Source organism: Parasteatoda tepidariorum, chromosome 5 (genome assembly GCF_043381705.1).
Source record: "Parasteatoda tepidariorum isolate YZ-2023 chromosome 5, CAS_Ptep_4.0, whole genome shotgun sequence".
Lineage (NCBI taxonomy): Eukaryota > Metazoa > Arthropoda > Arachnida > Araneae > Theridiidae > Parasteatoda > Parasteatoda tepidariorum.
In genome coordinates, this window is record NC_092208.1 from 24,753,458 (window position 1) to 24,768,465 (window position 15,008).

Here is a 15,008-nt window from a genome sequence, read left to right on the forward strand (position 1 = left end):
TAATCGTGTGGGCTGAAGAAAAGATTATATATTTTTTTTCCGGTTTTTTAATTAACATTTCATTTTTCTTTTTTCTTTTTTTTTTAATAAAATTTTGTTTGTTATTTTTTTACTTATTATTTCCCACCCCCTTTTTTCATATGTCTATATTGTTTTATTCTTCATTTTGAACTTATATATATATATATATATATATACATAATATAATTAATTATTATAATCTAGTTTTATAATGATGGAAGCAAGTTTAAATTACACAGCAGGGAGATTTTTGTATCACTTTAAACGATACCATTTTAAATCACAAAATTTTATTGGTCTATTAAATAGTTTCTGGGATGCTGTGAATTAAAAATTGCAACCTCTTCGAACATATGAACTTAAGGAACTATTTGGAACATCACTAAATTAAAAATTTTCTGAGAAAAAAAGGTATTTTAATTCAGATAAAATAAATTTTTGTGTCTAATATTAATACTTTAAAATCTTCCTGTAGAAACTATTTAGTATTTACTAGGTTTTCCCTTTATAATATTAATACTGATTTTAGTGTGTGAAAATATTTCAACTTAAAAATGGAGACAATAATCCAAACATATAGTTTTAAAACAAAAAAGAAAGCTTCCATTTTATTTTTTATCACTAAATCTTTCATTTCTTATTCTTTTGGAGTTATGTACGATTAATATGACAAAACGAACAATGGAGATCAGGAACTGAATGTTTTGCATTAATTAATAGTATACTCGTGAAAAATTATTGTTTTAAAAACTAAAAAGCATGAAAATTAAATTGACCTCTTCTATTTTTGCTTCTAAATGCTTCAGATATTCACATTTCTTTTCATCTTCGTCCAATGTTTCTTCTATCTTCTTCTACAAAATTACAATAACAAATAAAAAGTTATTCATACTATTTTTAAATTCATTTGATAGAGCGACAGCAAACGTGAGGGCAAAAGAAAAAAAAAATTTCAGCAGTTGAAACTTTCTGATTTCCTCTAAGTTTATCGAAACCCACTTCTCACTAAACTTTAAATTACTTATAAAAGTGAAAGAGAATTTGTCACGAAGGGTTTTTCCCTTGGTGTAGTGTCCTCTCAACAATATTTGTACTCTTTTCTGTCATGAAAATTAGATACAACAATATTATGTATTCGATGTGTACTTATTTCTTGCACTACTTTGTGTTATAAATACATTTAACTTTCTCTATTTTAGAGTATTCACCTCTTTACCCGATTTATACATGGATTTTACTTTACCTTTTAATATGTGTTTGGCTCGGTATGTCTTTTTTGGACTTTGTGCTATTAAATTTTATATTCAATTCAAAGTTAAGAATAAAAAAATTAAAAGCACTATCAAAATTTGTCAAATTATTAGTGAGGAAGGCAGGATGAAGCAAGTCAAAACTGATTTGATTGCCTGATGAAAATTGCGAGTATTTCTATTAATTGTGTTGCAACTTCTTTCTGTCCCTGTGATCAGGGATCAGAAGTCTACAAACATATTTAAAATACTGATGTAAAATATTTCATATAAATGCTATTTATAAGTTATTAGAAAACAACAGCATCAATTTAATAATACCTTCAGTTCAGCATTTTCCTCTCGAAGCTCTTTTAAATTTGAAGCTAATCTTAAATTTTCTGTCTGTAGCTTTGCCCTAGCATTTTCTTCCTCATCCAATCTGAAAAAGAAAAAAGAAACTAAAATTATGCTCTCTAGTTAAGGAAGACAAATGATTTCTATTAAAAATATTCTTCTTATTAAATTTTATCTGTATATTTTTCGCATTATATATTTTATATCTGCATTTCTCTGCATATATCTACTGTTCATAAATTTTTTTTTATTCTATTGAAATATATGGCCAAGTGATGTCTCTATGACCAAATCATTCAAAACTGCAGCGAAATTAAATTAGGTATACAATTAAAAAAATACATGTTTTGCACTTCTTTAAATAAAATAAATTTTAAAAAGTTAACTTTACTACGGAGTTTAACATTAGTAGTGGTAACCTAAAAAATTGGGTCGGCTGCTCTACGAGACGGTTATAAAAGAAGAAAAAGAATGTCAATAAAACCTAGCAAAACTAGCATTCAGAAGAATGCGAATTTTAACTCTAAAATGCACAATGTCTTAACATTAAGAGCGAATACAATTTTCAAACAAGAAAAATATGATTAATGAATATATTGAACCCTTTGAAGAGATATTTTGCCCTGAACCTCCTGGATTGAGAATAGATGGTCCTGTCTATGAATGTCTTCATTCATAGAGGATGTATCATGATTATTCAGCGGTAACATCAAAAGAAATAGATGTTTGAATAGTTTTCTGGGAATATTTGTTATCGATTGGCTGGTTGTTAACGGAAAATTTTTTTTTAAAGCACAAAAATGTTTAATACCTGCTTTTTGGAGTGATTTTTTTGTGTGTTTTGAGTGTTTTGTGGAGTGATTTTTGGAGTAGGAATTAGAAAGAAAAAAAAAACGAAAGAAATTTCGGTCATTTTACCGGAATGAAGATTAGTTCGGACGTTCTAATGGGAGTTAAAATAACATTACATTTATAATACTACAAACGTAGTTACAGCGAACGAGTTGCACTAAAGAGCATAGACTGTGTATTAATTAATGCATACTTTTCACTCAGCACTTGCAAAGCCTTTAACAAAGAAGCTGATTTCTTCTCATGTTTCATTTTCTCTTCTCTTAGTGTTTCCAATTCCTGAAAAGAAAAAATAGAGCATTAAATGATGGCAGAAAATAAACTTCTTTTGACTTAGTGCGTGCATATTATGGATATACATAATAAACATATGTTTGTATAGTATATGCACTACCCTACAATAATTGAAAAGACATTTTCAGTTTTTGAAATTTTTTTAAAAATTTATAAGGAAGTACTTGGAAGATTATTTAAAATTTAAGAGATATTTAGATCACCCACTTTCTCATATTTATGAATAGAATTTAAAGTTTTCAGAGGTTTGAGCAACTGGCAATAAATTTGGGACACAAAAAAAAAGTGATTTTTAATACTTTTTGTCAGAAACTACAGGAATTAAATTGTAACTTGTATCAATTATATACAATAATTGTGTACATTATTGTGAGCCTAGCTTAAATATTAATGGAGATACGGAGATTTTTATGAAGAACTTTTATTTTGTCTAACGGTTTTATGACATTTTAAAAAAATATTCTGTAAGATTTAAACAAAATTATTATTTTAAAATTTAAAAAAACTTGTTAAAAATTGCGCAGCATCTAAGCATATAAATTAATTCCGCGCACTTGTGGAAAACATTAAAAAAAATCTCAGAATTTCGTAGTGGTTCGTATTTGGTAATTAAAGAAAAATCCGATTTGAATATCTTGAAAATTTAAAAAGTCTGAAGCAATTTTCTAACTAGTTTTGCTAATTTCTGCAAAAAAGTTTTAAATGGTAAGAGATTTTCCACAATTTCATTTTGTATCATAAAGCAAATTTAGTAACAAATTATAATATCTTACGATAAAACACCAAAACGCGACGGTATAAATAAATCAATAACGCAAAATAGTAAAAAAACTGTAGGAGAAAAAATGCCAAAACCTTTTCGAATTTTAACGATATTTAAATTGGATTTTTTTTCCATTTGCTACTAAATACAATACACTATGAAGTTAGGAATTTTTTGGGGGAATATTTTCCACGCATACGCAGTAAAAAGAAAATGCTCTTATCTTACTCATTTCGTTAAAAACGTCCTTCACATTTTAAAAATGATAATTTTGTTGCAAATTAAAAATAGATAAAAAAAATTGTGTTCGGTTTTATTAAATGGTTTAAAGTTATAGCAAAAAAAAAGTTATGCAAAAAGATTAGTTTTATGTAAAAATGTCCGTATATAATGTAAGCTTAGGCTTTTGTTATTTTATGCAGTTACTGCATACAACAACCTAATTAGTCGATACAAATTACAAATTTATTGCTATATCCTCTGATATAGATCGTTCAAAACGCTTTTCTTGAGTTCGTAATTCATAGCTGATCTTTCAAATCTTTGAACTTGATAAGAATAAGGAATCACATGACCTAAACACTTCTAAAGCTATAAAATAATTCTCTAAGTATTTCTTGAGAAATTTTAAAAAAAATGTTAAAAGCTAAAATGTCCTCTTCAAGTATTGTAAGGTTATGCACATATTACCCAGATGTATATTATACACATCTATAGTATAGATACGTATTTCTAAGTAAAAAGTTAATTTTCTACCATTATTTGCTGTATGTTCACATCTTTACGTCGACAATTTAATCCACTTAATCCGCTTACATCGGGCATATTTTTGCATTCTAATATTAGTAAACATTTTTTTAAATGAATACTTTTTATAAGTTACAAAAGAATTCTTTTTATTTACTATGAAACATTAAAAATTTTAAGCGATCAAATATTATGAAAAAATTAAAACACTTTTATTGACATAAAATATTCTGCTTATTCAGTGAAGGACTTTGAGTTGCTAGTATATATTCAACACATAATTAATATAAAATATATGTGTGTTGATTACTTTTTATTTAAAATAAAAAGGAATCTGAACAGATTCTGAATTAGAACGGAATGTAATTTGAATACTTAAAGTAAGGCATAATACTTCTCTTATCACTTGATCGATTTATTTTGAAATGTATACATTGCACACTTGAGTTTTTTCTTTTTTTTAAAAAAAAAATATTACCTTTATTCAAATTAATGCTATTTCTAGTATTAAATTAATTGTTATCTCTTATTGATTTGTTGGCTAATTAACACACGAACATTTTTTAACATATTATGCAAGTTTAAATTTCTGATGTTTACCATGGAGAATGTTGTATGTGGATACCATCTGTCTGATATTATTTATTATTGAGATAAGATTTTGTTTATTCTAAGATAGATCGACATGCGTAGCGTAGATATTGTCTACGCAACGACGTTCTTTTTACTTGAGTTCGGTATATTTTTAGGTAAAAGAGAAATATTGCTTTTACCTATTGAATGCATTGCATTTTACAGTAACTTATGACTCATAATTTTGTAGTTTAGTTACTGCCGAACTGCTACACGTGTTGTTCTATGTATACGTCTTAATATCTGTCAAGTGGACTCAAGTCACGAAACGATCGGAAATGATCGGTGAAAATTATTTCGAGGATGGGCAAACAATAGCGAAAAGGGTGCGGTAGACCTCACGTGCAATATAAAAGAATATGTTTTAAACAAGCAATCAAATTTACTTACTGATGGTACATAATAAAGAAAGCTTTCTTCTGCAGAATCAATTGGCATTGAATCGGAGGACAGAGATTTGTCACATGTTTCCATACTATACACAGACATGATTTGCTGGGGAAAAAAATTGTGTCAGTTTAAATTAATGTAATTATTTCCTAAAAATATGCTAAAGAAAATACAATAAAACATGGAAATCTTGATTATTAATATGAAAGCATTCTTGCTAAAGCCTGTTGCGGACACGAGGGTCATGTATGTTTAAACCTGCTTCACCTTTTTGATGACCAACAGTATATTGGTGACAATATGATCAGCATTGCGCATCAACCACCGATTCTAGGAAAAAAAGGTACCGGAAAAAAAGGTCCCGGTAAAAAAGGTACCTGTGTAGGGAAAATTCTGTAGGAGAAAATATTTGAAATGAGAAGATTAGACTGAAGTGCTTTCTGCTGTTCCGTGCATGTCTTTTTTTTCTTTCTTTTCTTTCGTGTCGCGCGTTTTCATTCGCTTTTGCATTCTTGCACACCTTTACTTTTTATTTATTTGATGTTACTGCAAAGTAAGACTAAAACTAAAATTTTAAATATATATATTAGATTTTTAGAATTTAAACTTTGTGTGTTTGGGGAAAAAAGAGAGTAAGATTTCAAGAGGGATAATCAGAAAAAATCTGCCGAAATGCATCAAATTTACATTATACGAACTACGAGGGTTGTAAATTAAATAGTGGCAACTTAACCTTTAAGCTCACAGAAGGACGGGCATGCGCAAATTAGATATGGGAGCTGTGAGGTGGGGCTGTTGTCGATGTGTAGAGTGCAAAAAAAGTCGATTAGCTTAGAAGGGTAGTTGTTGTGTGGCGTTAAAGTGAGGAGTTTCGTTTCCATCGCTTTAAAGCATGTTTTCAAAAGGTGATCAGCGGTCGTGGCTTACAATCGAGGTTGCCCGTGGCAAAAATGCAACAGAATGCTATCGAGGATTAGTGGAAGCCTTTGGAGCAAATGCTTTACCATATAGGACAGTAGCACGATGGATTCAAGCATCTCGTCTTTTTTCGTCATTAAGCCTTTTCACAACATGCCTTAGAGCGATGGAAACGAAACTCATCACTTTAACGCTACGCAACAACTACTCTTCTAAGCAAATCGACTGTTTTTTGCACTCTACACATCGACAACAGCGCCACCTCACCGCACCCATACCCTATTTACGCATGCGCGCCCTTTTGTGAGTTTCAAGGTTAAGTTGCCACTATTTAATTTACAACCCTCGTATATTGATTTTATAGGTATTTAATTTCAATAAAGTTATGTAAAAATTATAATCAATAAGAGAAAAAAGTAAAGATAATAGTAAATTAAATGTATGACTTTATATCCTGGTATATCAATGTTTAGTAAATTGATTATTTTCTTCTTTTGGACTAAAATAATTCGATAGACTGTCTTTTTCAATTTAAATAAAACACAGCTTTTCAACCTTCAAACTTTTCTGAAAACAATCGGAAGTTTTTAAATTAAAGAAAGAGGGTATTGAATAAATAGTTAACTAGTGAAACGAATAATTCATTAAAATTTTACATGCAGCTTAAAAGAAATGAGAAATTATCTTTAAGGATGAATTAAAAAAAAAAAAAGGAATAGTATTTCAACCTTAGTCAACAAAAACTATTGTTAATTTTCAACATTCTTAAAGATGGTTAGGTATCTTAGACAAAAACACATTAAAAAATTATTACATTAAGAAATAATTTTTATAGGAAATAAAATTAGAAGAAATTGGTGCATTTTTTCATCTTTCATATTGTAATAAATTTATCTTAATATGGATATTTTAGCAATTAATATTTGATATTTTTGAATAGAGTGCAGTGCATGAAAAAAAAATTACTGTTGACCTCGTAATTGGATTTCAAAAAGTCTGATTTTTTAAAATTTATTTTTCGGAAACTATTCAGCTAATTTCTTTTAACTTTTTTATTCTAAAATAAAAAAGTATATTTTTAAAAAAAAAATTGCATACCTTACAATTCAAACTTTTTTCGACTATTACTAATAAAAAAATTAATTAAAATCATTTTTACATGAAATTATCTTTGGATAAATGAATTATGTCAGCCAACTGTAAAAATAAAGTAGATACAATTATAAAAGTAAAATTTTAAGTGCGCATTGAACCAACAATTTAAAAATCTTTATAAACAGAAAAATAAAAAACGTAATATAGAAAAAGATAATTTCTTGAAGAATATCTTTCAATAATTTATTGAAGGCAGTAGATATATTGAAGGTTGTTACCTTCAATAATTTTGAGGAAATAGAGAAAAACCAGTATAAAAACAAAATTTCCTGAAAAAGGATACGGTGGAAATTATTATGGCTTCAATATTGTAAAAATCATATATTTGAAAATTTCTTTTCAAAATTATTTCTGACCTAATGTATTATTATGTTGCTAAACAATATTTCGTGGAAATAAAGTTTAACTGTACACTCTTATTAAAATTGTTATAAATAAGGAAGATCGAAAAGCAGTCAAGTCGAAAAAGAAAATGCTTAAGAAATAAAAACGAAACGACTGTCTTAAAAAGAAAATTTGCGTTTGATAAGTTGTCGGTTCAAAACCACGTTTGCAAAAATTTTTTTGCAAAAATATTAGATTTTTTTTTTTCTATTTTCTAACAATAATAATAATCATCACTTTTTAATAATCGAAAACGTGGTCATTATGCAAAATTACAGCTTATATAAAATTATTAATGAAAACATTTTATCCACATTGAAGGAATGCAATTCTTCAGATTTAACAAAGAAAAATAAATAGGTAAAAAAATAAATAAATAAAAAGTCTTATCGAAACAGACGATCGTTTCTTCAACAAGACAAAGATGATCTCAAAGTATTGTCAAATAACAAAACATAAATAATCCTCCTCGAATCATTTTCTTTTCTTGGATTTGCACGAAATGAACAAAGCACTTTTTCATCTTTCATTGGCGATGAGTTAGTTTCACTCCTAGTCACATCGGAAATCATCGTGTGAGCACATCGTTACTTGAAAATTCGCGAAGGAAGAAGCATAGGGTAAAAGATCGTCACGACAATCGATGTCACCGCATGATCGGAGGAAATGCTCTTCGCGCGTGCTTGTGGACATCGATGTAGAATCGCTCTTCGCGGCATCGGGAAACATCGCGCGAACATCGGATTTTCCGATGCTTCGTGAAAGATGCCAACCTTAACATCGGATCGGCGATGATCACACAACATCGATGTTTTCCGATGAATCGATGTATCGCCCAGTCCTAATCCCTACAGATTTTCCCTATGGAGGTACCTTTTTTTCCAGGGACATTTTTTACCGGGACCTTTTTTTCCGTCTACCCAACCACCTATACTTCCGAGGCAAGCTGGTATCCGTTGATTTGCAGTTGGATAAGCTTAGAGCCGCTTTCGGGAATCGACCCTCAGTACTTTAATAATGTTTGTTCAGTGAGCCACAACGAGTCATATACAATAAATGTAAAAAACATTAATCTATTAAGATCGTGGTTAATATGAGACATCAATTTAAACTTCTACTTTTATTTTTGCACCTTTTTCTCTTATTTGTGTAAAATCGTAATCTACTAAATGGAAAATTAGGGGTAAAATAAGTAAAAAATATTTACCAAAGCTAAAATATATTTTTATGAGTTATGAAAAACATATTGGCCATGGATATGCTAGAAAGGAGAAAAATCGCTCAATTTCGCGCACGTAAAACAAAGAACCCATTTATAAGACCAACAATTCGTGAACGAAAAAAAAAAAAAAAAGATATGCCAAAGGAAACGCAAAGCTGCTAAAAAAATTAAGAAGAAAATAGTAAAGAAAAACGCAGTGGTCAAGGGGAATAATATTGATCCAGTATTACGACGAAATTATTTATAATATAATCTTGTAGTTTTATTTAATAATTAACCATACAACACTTTTAGTCCTCTAAAAATATCGAAACGTAAAAAAAAATTTTTTTTTTATCGTCACTGCAAAATAAAGTAAAAAGCGTTAGTACATATAGAAAAATAAAACATTACTATTACGCGAGGTAAAAATAATCTATATTTCTTAATCGAACTTACTGATAATAATTAATATTAATTTTGTGCGAATGACATCGTAATTTATTTTGATCTTTATATTTTTTTTGTTGCTTTTAGGTTATCCAAACTCAATGACATTCAACTATTTTTTTAATGTTTCTTTTTTTTTTTTTTAATTTCAACTATTTTTTATTTTACTTAATTTTTATGCTTTTAAACAAATAACATAGAAGCATAAAAATAAAACAAAAAATTGGTGGAGGTTTACATTTTTTGGCGACTTTTCGCTTAAGCCTGGTTAACTGAAGAATAACTTTTTTAAAAAAAATCAAGATTAAAAAGCTAGTGAAAAATAATGGAAAATATTATCTATTCATTAAATTTTTATCACAAATCTAAAAATTGGGAAAATTGTTGTTTAATTTTTTTCACCCTCTTTATTTGTGATATCTACCAGAATAGTACTGAAAACGATCCAGTTTGAACTGTAGGTTAGAATTTCTGATTTTTAATTAAAACAATAAAAACAAAAATATCGTTCAAATGATGAAATTCACAATTCAAGACCTATTTATGGGATCTTTCGGGTCCCATATCTCAAAAATAAACTCACTAACTTAATGCATAACAAAATTAAAAGTGAAAAGAAGAATTCTAAAAAAAATTATAAACACCAGCAATCGCCATAGCAACCATGCAATAACGACGCATGCGTATTGTTTACTATTATTTACTATTACTCTTGAACACAGTTGAACAGTGTCATGACCTTAGATATAAAGGCCCCTATATCAGTCCCTGGTCATGACGAAGAGAATAGAAGGGCTGGTTCACTCCTTTGAAGAAACTCTCTGTGCCAATCCTCCGATTTTCTCTAGTGACGTCACTTTGGCGCAAAGCTCGCATTTTTACTTCAAGAACGGAGCGTTCGGCCTTGCTAGCTCTGACTAATATTGGAGCATTTTTTTGTGACATATTCTAAGGCATTTGTTATTTTCTATCATGACTTACCTCAGTTTTTCAGAACTTTTATAAAAATTCATTATCTAAATAGAAACCGCCTCGTTACTTCAAAAAGAAAGGCAGGTGAAAAAAATTAAAAAATAGATAAAGTCAAAAAAAAATTAAAATGTTAGTTTAAATTCTCCTAATTTCATAACATATTTTTAATGTAGTTATTCTAAATATTTATGATTTCTTTAAAAATTACATCTCTTAAATTTAAATGTCTATAAATTATATCATCGTAAATTTAAATATCTATAAACAATTGTAAAATTTCTAATGTCATTATGAACCTAAATTATTGTTTTGTTTCAGTAATTAGCGTATAAGGCTGATGTTTCCAAATGATTAAGTATGAACAAATTGCTTTTAACGGCATATTTAAAAATTAGGAATTCTAAATTTAACTCAACTTATTGTTATAACAGAATATGTAGATAAAAAAGTGCCAATATATGCTTTCATTTTTCTTAATAATTAAAGTTAAAACAGAGCTTTTTAAAATAAAGTATTTATAGTGTCATTTTCGCCAACTAGTAAAATATTTTTATAAGTTTAAAATGGTATTTTTTAATATAATGGCCAAGAAAGTTTTTTTGAACAATGTTTATGAACGGAAATAAAGTTTTAATTACATCAAGTTTGAAAGCTAATAACCAGAAAATGTCTAACTTATTTTAACAGAGAGAAAGATGCAAAGTTATCATAATATCTTTGCTTGCGATCTCCGAGATCTGTGGACGCAGTGACGTCACGAGGAGGGAAATCGTAGCTTCAGCTCTAAGAGCGGAGTGAACTAGCTCTTCTATTCTCTTCAGCCCTGCAAATAAGTGGGCACGCCATGAACGTAAGACAAGGCCCATTTTGGCAATGGGTAAAAAAGTAAATAAAAAGCATAATTCAAATTTTACTCTATTATTTGTTGCCTTTTCTACTGGTGTTAGATTACAAGATAGAGAAAAGAAACTCAATTTATCTAAATAAAGGTAAAAGGTATATCCCTTTCAGAAAATAATGCCATTGATTGAGGCCAACACATCATAGTCAAGACTTCCTCTAATAAAACAATTTTTCCAAAAAACTTTCAGAAGTTCGTACGGAACTTACTACATTTTTTATTTAAATTATATTGACTTTATGTTATTCAGACTCAAAGAAACATGATTCGAAATGCTGCAACTATAAGGGCTGCGATATTTATAACTTAAAAATTCTTAAAAAAGAAAAACAAAATACCTTTAAAAAAATCATTAAAAATGACCTTAAAATAAATAATAATGGCATTAAAATGTTCAAAAATATATAAACAAAAAAAAAATTTTTTTTTACAAAAAAAATCTATTTATAAATTTAGTAAAAATTAAGGTAATAATTAAAATATTAATGTTATTTATGAATAAAATGAAATGTCGTTAAACACCTGTTATAGATAAAAAAAAAAAGAAGAATTTATTAATATGAATTTATCCCTTTTTAAATAAGAATTTATTAATTTACTAAGTATTATTATTCTTTAACTATTTGAGAAATATTGAAAATAAAATTATAAAGAAATTTGAAACTAGAATTATAAATAAAATAAATAAAAATAAGTCTCATTTAACTCTGATCGCCTATAATGTAAACTACACCCTCCATATTCGAGTAATTTTAATAATGTAAAACAAAAAATTTTATTAAATAAAACTTCAAATAACAATTTAACTAGGTAATTATATAAGTATTGCTCTTCAAAAGTTTTGAAATCTAACAAAACAGTTTTCCTTTCAAAGGAACTAAAAAAAAATATTGTTTTTCTAATTAATTAAGTAGACCCAAATTAAATCTTGATGCACTTAATTAAAATGCAATTTATTAATTGAGTTTGCAACGGGATTTAACAAAAATTTTTGATTGTTAATTTGCCTAAATTATTCTCTCATATCCATTAATAATAGGGTTGTATTTAAGGAGCTTCAAACATAACACCGAAGCATGTCTGGGGAATCAAACAACTCCAAATTGATTAAAATAATTTTTCTAACAAAATATGACGACAAAAATATTTTTTCAAATAATTTCAGCAAAACTTATCTACCGATTTAAAATAGAATCTTAATGCATTTACCCTCAGAAAAAAAATTGATCCAAAATCGATAATTTTTACCGAAGAGCTATGGTAAAATTAACAATGAAATATGCTTTTATAGTATGTGATAAAATTTGATAAACATGGTAAAATTTAGTAATTTTACCATTATACTTTTACTTTTATCATGGGATAAATACCTTTTATTCAGTGAGATTTAATTTACAGATTTGTTTTTGTTTTTTTACTAAAGGTGTGGTAGAAAAGATAGAAAACTATAGACTTTAGTTTTTATTACTAGAATTATGTTTTTTTTTCAACCAATAATGTCATTAATATATCGTACGTCAATTTTAGCAGAACTTTTTTCGTATGTAGGTTTTGAGAGTCCAGATTTTAAAAAGCATGGTAAAATTAAGGGTGGCCACTAATTTTACGATGACTACACATAAAAAATGGCGATTAATAGTTTGATTGATACTTGGAAACCAATCACCATTTTTTTTCCTCCAAAGCATGTGCTTCAATTTTTCTTATTATTTATTACAGAAAAAAAACTGTATCATGTTCAGATTATTTTAATCAGATTCAAAATGTCAGAGGGGACTAGGGTTTCATATTGCTTTATTTTTCATGGCCAATAATCATTGAAAGTTGTCTAATTAGCATAATTATATAATTATAATTACTTTTCAGACATATTTTGTAACGAACAGAGAGTTTATCTATGTAGTTAAATTCGCATTTTTTTAAAAATTGAACTGAAATGGGTATTATTATTAATTTAATTTTTGACAGATTGTCCTCTATCTAAAATATTACTAACGGCTGCTGGTTGGTAAAAAAAAAAAAAAAAAAAAAAAAAAAAAAACGCATAGCATTTTCCTGTATTTTTCAGTTGTAATTCAGAATTCAGCTTTATTGCACCTAACTCAAGTTAATATTATACAATACACTATACATAAAATGGCCGAGTCAAACGGTGCTCGAAGTTTGGTCTGACAAAAAGGTAAGGGAAAAAAGCCAAACAAAAATAAAAAGTTATAAAATTAGCTTATTATTCGCAAAAATAGCATTTTTTGATCAGAATAATATATATTAAATGAATAAGAATCCTACATATTAAATAAAAAATTATACAAGTTAAATTAATGTTAGAAAATTATTATTGAAATGTATTCTTAAAGAAACATATAGGTCAATAATCATAGCTCAGTAACAATACTAAATGGATATAAAATTTAAAAAAATCTAAAAATGTCCCTTAAAAAAAGAAAAAAAAAGAAATTAATTTAGGAAAAACTGCAAGTTGAGTTGGCTGCTATGCTAAGAGCATAAGTAATAATTGATCGCTTATAATAATATTCTTACATTACGGCTTAAAAATCATAATAAGAAACGCCTTTATTTTCACTTTATTATTATTTGATTGAAAAGTGTTATAAATAGAATAAAGTATTGAAGTAATAACTTTAAATAACTAATGAATTATTAGTAAATATTAATTCATTACCTGAACAAATAATTAATATCAAATTATAAATAGTATTATTCTAACATGAATTAATAATAGACATTGAATTCATTAGAAAACTATTCTTGACGATTATCCTTGGAAAAACACATGGGTTAAAAGTCATAACAGAATATGAATATTATTCAATTGATTCAAAATTGAAACTCGCATAATAGTACACTTGGCAGCTTCACTGTGATAATAATAATAAATATTAATTGCAAAAAAAGATATAAGATTATTTTGAATTAAACTAGCATTGTAACATTTGTTTACATAGTTTTATAAAAGTAGGTCTGAAAATTATCCTAACAAATTATTTCAAATTAGGATGATTCAGAAATAGAATATCAAAATATCAAAAGCAAATTAACACACTTACCTTGGTATCAGCTACAGTTTTTGAATTACTAAAGAACACCCTGTTTAAGACGTAGGTACTGAGTCTTTACTAAGATACTACTACAGTCTACAACCTAACTTTTTGGATTCAGAAATGCTAATGGCTTATCTTACTTATGAAGGAATATGACGTCAAGAGGGGCAGTTCATAAATGACCCTACCTTGAGAAAAACACCTGCTTGAACAGCACATTATTTTTCATATCTGTACATGTTCCGTTTATGTGCCTCCATTCAGTACATACAATAGAAATGGAGATAAGATATTCAATGTCAATCATAGAAACACATGGTAGAAGAAGATTGAACATCCAAAAACAACACATTGAGAGTGTATACAATAGAATTTGTAGATAAGGCATTCTCTGGTCAATATTGAAAAGAAAACAATAAATTATGAAAACATACTGTGGTACAAGACTACAGAGAAAAAAGTATTCTTTCTTAAAATTTCAATATGGGTGGCACTAATTCATGCACTTTAAGCGAGTTAGCTATTTATACCTTTATTTTTAGCTAGTTCTGATATATATCAAACTAACTGACAGTTCCTCATACTGAGGAAAAACTAAAACTATCGGTGCTAATCAACATTGCATGCACAAAAATTGAAAGTCTAACGACACAATTGAGTAATTTAACACTCTAATTTT

General features: G+C 27.7%; 1 protein-coding gene across 2 annotated transcripts in view; it reads right to left on the reverse strand.

The window, feature by feature from the left end:
* The window catches only part of LOC107454784 (myosin heavy chain, clone 203-like), a 24,925-nt gene extending 10,452 nt beyond the window's left edge, over window positions 1-14,473 (reverse strand). The window contains exons 1-5 of one of the 2 annotated variants that reach the window (XM_043048074.2): window positions 14,336-14,473; window positions 5,287-5,391; window positions 2,653-2,738; window positions 1,593-1,692; window positions 798-875 (exon numbers count right to left, since the gene is read on the reverse strand). In XM_043048074.2, the coding sequence (XP_042904008.1) occupies window positions 798-875; window positions 1,593-1,692; window positions 2,653-2,738; window positions 5,287-5,385 (363 nt within the window). In that variant the 5' untranslated portion in view covers window positions 5,386-5,391; window positions 14,336-14,473. The remainder of the gene's footprint in view (window positions 1-797; window positions 876-1,592; window positions 1,693-2,652; window positions 2,739-5,286; window positions 5,392-14,335) is intronic. The other variant, XM_043048075.2, reaches the window with a different exon arrangement.
* Window positions 14,474-15,008: the final 535 nt, after the last annotated feature.